Below are 7,910 nucleotides of genomic sequence, written 5' to 3' on the forward strand. Positions count from 1 at the left end.
TAATCTCGTGCAAAGGTTTTATCTTAGCTAAAATATAACAATAATCTCTCTCTTTCTTAGAGCAATTTCAATAGTATAGCCAACTGTTGGCTATAACAAGATGTCATATCATTTGTAGTCATCATATAGCTAACATGTACAATAGTTGGCTATAAGAATGTACTCCCTCCTTTCCATGGCATAGGGCGTAAAAATTCCAGCGCGTCGATTAAGGAGTAGTTATGCGGTTTAATATGTTCCGGTCATGCCCCTATTAATTAGGTAGGTACGTTTAATATTCTCTCCCTAGTTTGTTGCATGCAGCTCCTAGTTTTAAGGCCAGCCACGCACGGCCAATCAGCCTAGAATTCCAGCTAAGCGCAGCCAATCAAGACCCACGCCGTCGGGTTCGGCTCTCCTGCAGGGAGCCCTGCACGTATTATTATGCAGGTCCAATAGATGAGAGACACATGTCCTGGCAGGCCCCACACCTCAAATAATTCATTTTTATTTTTTCTTTGGCTGAAACTTTCCTTATCCTATCGACTCCTCAGTCCTCACTTTGACGAACTGTTCTGGAGGCTACTGGTTAACCCAACTGAGCACGGTGAGATTGAGGTGCGACGGCGGCCTCGACGATTGAGCGCGCGGCAGCACCCTTGGCGGAGCTCGCGTGCCGCCCTCAGCAGAGCTCGCACGGCGGCCACGACGGAGCTCGCGCGGCGGCCTCGACGGAGCTCGCGCCGGAGGCCTTGGCGATTGCGCTGCTGACGGCGAGCTCGGCGGAGCTCGTGGCGGCGGGCTTGACGATTGAGCTCGCGGCAGCGACCTCGACGATTGAGCTTGCAACCGCGTCAAGTTGACTCTCGATTGAGCTTCTCAGAGGCCAAATCGTGGTGCGCTCGCCGCCTGGACGCGGGAAGGGGAATCGCTGCTGGTCCGGGTTAGTAAGAAGAGGGCAAGGGCCGCACCAGGAGAGATGGTGACTTCAGGAGAAGCATCCTGCGTGAAGGCCTGCTCGCCATCAACCAGAAAGTAGGGATGCGAGCTTGATGCAAGCTCCTATGACAAAGGTGAGTGATAGTTCATCAGTTGAATTACCATGTACGGCTCACGCCCCTTGTAGCATATGTATTTGTTTACTATGACACATCAAATTTTGTGGACAACTGCAATGGGGATCACAAATTGCTGGAAATTCCTTGTAGGAAATTTAATGTTGAAGACAACATTTAACCTGAGAACTAAACGAAAGTAAGCTTAACCAATATTCTTACGTATCCAGCAGTAATATGAATGGTAAGATCAATACTACATCCCGTTTTTGGGTAGAGCAATACTGGCAAGCAAACTTCAGATGTAGCCAATTAAAAAGGATTATCTTGTTGATGACTTGATTGGCTACCGGAGACCTGGAAGAAAACAAAAAAATGGGTTTTAGACATAAACTAGAATTTGTTATATTAGAGAAATATTGAACTGGTTAGTATAACTTGTTATTGAAAAATACCCTGCTTGGCAGCTCGTCATTTTGATATGGTATCCATCCCAAGTCTGATAACGCTGCAGAACCTGAACCCTACATACAATGTAATAAAAGTTAGTGCAGATCGAATGGCATGTGCATACTCACATCATTTTTTAACGCTTTAGTAAACAAAATATACCTGACTTGGTTGAGTGTTATTATAGAAATATGGTTGTTGTGGTTGCAAACCAAGTGACCGCTGAAAAGTAGCATTCGCCTGAGGTAGGTGAGGCATTGCACGCTGCAATACTTGCAGATTGTAGTTCCCGCCCGGTAGTGCTTGAAAATTATAGTTCCCACCCTGCGGTAGTTGAGGCATAGCGCCCGGTAGTGCTTGAAAATTATAGTTCCCACCCTGTGGTAGTTGAGGCATAGCGCCCGGTAGTTCTTGAAAATTATAGTTCCCGCCCTGCGGTAGTTGAGGCATACAATGCTCGAATACTGCTAAATTATTGTGGGTCAGTGGAACGCTGAACCTAGGATTTGCTTCAGATGATGCAGAAGCAAAATCACCATTCTTGTACATTGTTGCTTGGCCTATTTGGAAATAAAACATTAGAATAATTTAATTAACATTATATATGTATATAACCTTTCTTTTTTGCTATAGCATACCTTTCTTTGTTTTATTCTTCTTCTCTTCAAGTCCAGATTTGTTCCGCTTGTTGCTACTTCCTGCTTCTTTTCTCTTTACTCCCTGTACTTGGACTTCATTTTTTTTGTTGGATTCAACTGGTTGCTTCTCTGCTTGTTCACAATTAGGTGACATATCTTTTGACTGATTTACATGCATGATCTGGTCCACCTTTTCCATTAGATCTATTGAAGCAATTTGTAGCAGTGCATATGCCTCTTCGTTTCCTGCTGCTTTACTCAAGATGTTGTTGTAAGAACGACATAATGATCCGTACCGTCTAGCTAGCACAACTCTAGTTTCTTCATCATTAACACACCTTTGGATTGCATCCGATGGTCCAGTTTTTGCATGTCTTGTCCATCTTTTCAAAATATATTCCGGTGCCAATTCCTTGATATTGTTGTGATCCAACACCTTCAATGCATGACGGCACAATACCCCCACAAATTCAAACTTTTTGCATGAACATGAAACCTTTGAACCATTAGGATCAAATTTCACCGTAAACTGATGGCTTCGGGGGTGGTCTGTATTACTAACTTTGAATTCTAAAGTAGAGTCACTATGACCACTATTGTACAAACAACATCCCATCACCATGTCGTATTCTCCTCTAAATATTTCAAACATAGCTGGTGTATATTCCTTCGAAGTTTGTATCAGCATCCGCACACGTGGAACTTTGGGAGACGTTTGACTTGCATAGAAATCACTATCCAGTTCAGCATACCTCCTGTCATCCACTGCCCTCTCGTAGTGCTTGAAGAAGTCTAATAGATCAAGGCGAACATGCAAATATCGCTTCAATATTGCATTGAGACTCTCACTTCTTTGTGTAGATATCATATCTGCACAGAAGGTTTGCCGACCATAAACCAAAGCCCACTTCTCTTTGCTCTTGAATAATCTATGTAGCCACTCATTGTCTTCCAAATTATACACCTTTAGCATATGATTCCAAGCTGCTATAAATTCATCAACTTCTTCAAAATAAAAAACACACTTGCCAAAATCTTTCTTAAACGTCTTGGAACCTTGAAAAACATGGCTCAAATGTTTTGCAGCATTCTGATACATGTGCCACACACATAGACGATGTATTGAGTTAGCAAAAACAGTGTCAATGGCACCGATAATGGCTGCACACTGATCGGTCAATATTGTCTTTGGTTCTTTCCCTAACATGGCTTTTTTGAATGTTTCAAACAACCATTCAAATGTTTCTTTTGTTTCATCATACAATAATGCTGCTCCAAACACCACTGTTTGCTTATGATGGTTGACACCAACAAAAACTGCAAATGGTCTGCCGTAACTATTTGTCTTGTAGGTTGTGTCAAAACATATCACATCACCAAAGTAGTCGTAATCTAATACTGATCTTGCGTCTGCCCAGAATATATTAGTCATCATCTCATCTGCATCTACTTGTATTGCATAAAAGAAAGAAGGATTTTCCATCTGCTTGTCCTGTAGGTATTGAAGAATGGCTCCCGTATCTCCTTCTTGGATTGAGTGCATACGCTTTGATCGAAGATAATTTTTATAATCTTTTCGAGTGAAGCAAAGACTTTGTCTACCCCCTGCTTGTCTACTCATCGCTTCATGACCTGATTTAGGTCTAATACCCGAGTCATTCAGTATGTCAATTTGGGCCTTCTGAGCTTCTGTAATTCTTCTCTGAGATCGCAACAGATGAGCTTTGCTTGGAGTTACGAGTTCATGATTATGAACTTCCTCAAAGCTGCTTACAACATATTTTCCAATTGCATTTATTTTTATAGTCATCTCGGCATTACAACCAACTCTTGTATCTGCTCGCTTCCGTTGGCATGGTTCGGAAGTAGTGCTCTTTTCTTTGTAACCTGCTTTTGAGCATACAAATTTCTTTGTCCGAATAACATTAGTTGAGGATTTATCATGCCAAAATTTCCTGACACTGAAACCTTCATGTCCTGCATAGGTATTGTAGAACTCATATGCCATATGGTCATTCTCAAATTCCATACCTATCACCGGTTTTAACCTCTTCATGTAATGATCATCTGTACCATGGCCAGGGCCCGTCTCTTCAACGTTGGAGGTCTCATGATCTGCACAAACGGAAAGGTAGTAACATCACAATTTAAACTCCTCATTTGTTCTTCTTTAATCTTGTCTACTTCTTTAATCTTGTCTACTCAGTATGCTAGATCATTGAGACAAATAATTAATTATTTGCAGATTGAAGCTACAGCAGCATACCTGTTTGGGAAGCGTGAGGAGCTTCTTCCATGTTGAAGAAGAACACTGTCCTGGATTCTGATCCACGGAGAGGAACTTTCTTGTGAAGGTGTTCTCGATTTTTTTGATCGGGATGCAACTTCCAGCGAGATTGGTACGAGAAAGGGGATCACGCGGGAAAGGATCTCGGGGAGGGAACTGTTAGGCGGGAGGGTAACGATTTGTTAGCTGATTTTCTGGAGATTAACTGTATTTGGAGAGATACGCTGGTTATTTGAGGTGTGGGGCCTGACAGGATACGTGTCTCTCATCTATTGGACCTGCATAATAACGCGTGCAGGGCTCCCTGCAGGAGAGCCGACACGCCGTCTCCTTAATTCTTGCGCGAGAGGGGCAGATTTGGAAAGCTAGCGTTTCTACTGCACCTGCGCCTTATGCCTTGAATAAAAACCAGAATTTTTTTAACGCCTTAAGCCCTGGTATGGAGGGAGTAGTACTTTACTAATATATGGTCCACCTTTCACTCTCACAAGGTGCCTAGGAGCACGTGCAAGAGCTGGCTATTGCATAGTAGCCCACCTCCCTTCTCTCTCCTCTTCTCTCTCCTCCAACTCATCTAAAATACATTATTTAATGTCTTATAGTCAGCTGACTGGACTCTATTGTACTTGCTCTTACATCAGCAAGAGTTTTAGAATAGTAAGATGCATTGGAGTTGCATTAGAAAAATGACTTCCTCGAAGAGCGAGTTTCTACAAGTGGCTCCATACAAAATATAGACGTGCAGCGCACTATGCGCGCTTAGCACGAGATGGATGGATTAATGAAGTCGTGAAATTGTTTGTTTCCTCTTATTGCGGTGGATCACATGGCCGACGTGCGTCCTGAGAACCAAGCAGGGGGAGAGGGGGAGGGGAGGGGGGTTGAATGCCTCTTCTGTGCAGTGTATGCACTCCCCAGAACAAAAGGCAGCAAACGAGCAAGTAATCGTCACACATCTTCTCTGTCCACACGAAAATACAGAAGCAGCACCTTGCTACGTAGGTACCCATGGAGGTTGTAACCGGGGCCACGAGCAGCCTGCTCCCCAAGCTGGGCGTGCTTCTGCAGCAAGAGTACAACCTGCAGGACGAAGTGAAGAAGGACATCGAGTCTGTTCAAACCGAGCTCATTTTCATGAACGCCGCCCTCCGCAAGGTGGCCGCGGTCCCAGAGGATGAGCTCGACGAGCAGGTCAGGACCTGGGCCATAGTCATCAAGGAGCTCTCATTCGACATGGAAGATGCGGTGACTGCTTTCATGGGAGGCGTGCAGGGTCACGGACATGCCAACACGGAGAGCTTCGTCATGGAACTCTTTAAGAAGGCCACCAACATGCTGTGGATGAGCAGGAGACACCATCGGATTGCCGGCATGATTGAAGAAATAAGGAACCTTACCACGGAGGTGTCCCTGCTGCGTGACAGGTACCGGCTCGATGACTTCCCATCGGAACGGCCCAAGATCTTGACCGGCAAGAAGAAGAGTACTTTAGATGGATATACCGCTCCTGAGCACCAGCAAGCAATCCATCGGCTCATCTGCATCAAGGAACCCGTGGGAGTTCGAGAAGACATGTTGAAGCTTCAGGACTGGATAATGTCTCGTGATGCCAATCTGGGTGTGCTCTCTATTTTTGGATTTGGCGGCGTAGGAAAAACCACCATTGCGATGGCTCTTTATAAGAGGTGCCGTAATCAGTTCAAGAGCCGGGCAGTGATCACCGGCCTGTCTCAGTATACGGACCCTGCCACAGTTCTCCGTTACATACTGAGTCAAATCAGGCCGCAGGTGAATAATACCGGGATCATCTTGGAGAACAAGATCAGTCGAACAACCCGGAGGATGGCCAACGGGTTACACAGAATTAGCCAGTGCTGCCGAAATCAAGAGGATATGACTTCGGCCATGGAGGATGATGTACTATCACGCGAGCTGAGCCAATACCTCCAAGAAGATCGGTATGTCTCATTACTAACCACCTTTTCTCCTTGCATTATTTTGTAATTTTTTGTACCGAGGGATTTTGAATAACATAGTGCATTACTGCATTGTCTATCTTAGCGACTAAGACACATCCACTGCGGCATAATCACGCTTTCAAAACATGAGTCCTTTTCACTTCGATGCATCCATCCGTGATCCGTACTGGTATCTATCATGGATTTCTTAACTAGCTAGAGTGAATTCCACAGAACCACAATTCAGAAGACTATATACAGCAACAATTAGCCTTAATTTTTTTTCCTGCAAACAACTTGCAAGCGAATAGAGTGTGCCCTTAAAAGGCTCGACCGCCAGAATACCATACTCTTTCCGTGTGTGCGTCTTCTGCACGGTCCAACCTGGCCTTAGAGCATCTCCAGCCGCGTCCCTCAAACCATCCCCAAATGAATTTGGGCGCCGGACAAAGAAACGTTCTCAGCCGCGCGCCCTAAAGCCTCTTTTTGTCCGGCGTGGCTCGATACGGTGTCCGGCGCTCCGAGCCCGTCCCCGCTATACAGGGGACGCTCCGGGCACGCTGGACACAACGAAAAGCGAGGCGAGGCGTGGCGGGACTGATGCGTCAGCGGCACATTCAAGGTTGGACCTAACCGTCGCCTACCTCGCGACAGAAGTTATTGGCGCGCAGTGACACACGACCGAAGCGTCGCAGCTTTGCCTTAATAGCGACGGAGGGGCAGGCGAGACGTCTCGTCAGTGTTGCGCAGCCTCCACGCGTCGCCGGCGTTCGCACGCCACCGCGCGTTCCCGCGCTTTCTTCCCGCCGCTTCTGACCTCTTCCCGCGCTTTCTTCTCGCCACCGGCGTCCAAAAAACCCCCCCCCCCCCCCCCCCCCCCGGCTCAATGGCAGCCACCGCTGCCGCCGACACCACTTTCTCCGCCGCAAGCACATCCCTCGTCGCTCGAACACCACTGCGCAATGATGAACCGCCCCGGCGCCGGCCAGTTCCCTCCACCGCCGTCTCCACCACCTCCACCACCGGATCCGCAGTTCGACATCGCCGCCGCCGCGGAGGAAGAGTCGCGGCGGCACCGGGCGGACTGTTGGCGTGCAGAGCGGCGGCATCGACGGGAGGCAATCGAGAAAGGGGAGCGTCAGCAGCGTGAGGCGGCGGCGGGAGCGTCAGCAGCGGGAGACCCCGAAGCTAAGGAGAACGCGGCTTGGGAGGAGGCGGCGCTGGCGGACACCATTGCGGCGTTCGACGCTGCCATGGCGGAAGAGGCGCGGTGGCGCCGGATGCAAGAGATGGCCGAGCGGTGGTGTGCGGAGCGGCAGCGTCAGCGCACGGAGCGGGAGCTCCAGTACCGTGAACGGCGGGAGGCGATCGAGCGGCGGCTGCGGGAGGCGGTGGAGCGTCGGCAGCAGCAGGCGGCGAAGGAGCGTTAGCAGCAGGAGGCGGCGCTGGCGGCAACGGAGATGATGATTTCCATGTAGATCTCTTGAATTATCCCTATAAGACATTCTACTTCAGCAAAACTATCCTTGTGCACCATCGTCTA

General features: G+C 47.5%; 2 protein-coding genes and 1 long non-coding RNA gene across 3 annotated transcripts; 2 read left to right on the forward strand and 1 right to left on the reverse strand.

The window, feature by feature from the left end:
- Positions 1 to 514: 514 nt before the first annotated feature.
- LOC139832926 (uncharacterized) lies at positions 515 to 4,661 on the forward strand. Its single transcript, XR_011747802.1, has 3 exons — positions 515 to 1,052; positions 4,205 to 4,253; positions 4,368 to 4,661. It is a non-coding gene; the product is annotated as an uncharacterized lncRNA (long non-coding RNA).
- LOC127309923 (protein FAR1-RELATED SEQUENCE 5-like) lies at positions 1,652 to 4,221 on the reverse strand. The gene has a single exon (XM_051340634.2). The coding sequence runs from the start codon at positions 4,176 to 4,178 to the stop codon at positions 2,112 to 2,114; it is 2,067 nt and encodes a 688-aa protein (XP_051196594.2). The 5' UTR covers positions 4,179 to 4,221; the 3' UTR covers positions 1,652 to 2,111.
- A 756-nt stretch (positions 4,662 to 5,417) lies between the features above and the next one.
- On the forward strand, positions 5,418 to 6,477 carry LOC127305695 (disease resistance protein Pik-2). The gene is made up of 2 exons (XM_071822481.1): positions 5,418 to 6,367; positions 6,471 to 6,477. Exons 1-2 carry the CDS (start codon positions 5,418 to 5,420, stop codon positions 6,475 to 6,477), a joined length of 957 nt encoding a protein of 318 aa, XP_071678582.1.
- Positions 6,478 to 7,910: the final 1,433 nt, after the last annotated feature.

The sequence above is a fragment of the Lolium perenne genome, chromosome 6 (assembly GCF_019359855.2).
Source record: "Lolium perenne isolate Kyuss_39 chromosome 6, Kyuss_2.0, whole genome shotgun sequence".
Classification (NCBI taxonomy): domain Eukaryota; kingdom Viridiplantae; phylum Streptophyta; class Magnoliopsida; order Poales; family Poaceae; genus Lolium; species Lolium perenne.

Bases quoted from the DNA above. Each gene is read 5' to 3' on its own strand.
- LOC127309923 (XM_051340634.2), bottom strand. From the start codon at position 4,178: ATGAAGAGGTTAAAACCGGTGATAGGTATGGAATTTGAGAATGACCAT.
- LOC127305695 (XM_071822481.1), top strand. From the start codon at position 5,418: ATGGAGGTTGTAACCGGGGCCACGAGCAGCCTGCTCCCCAAGCTGGGC.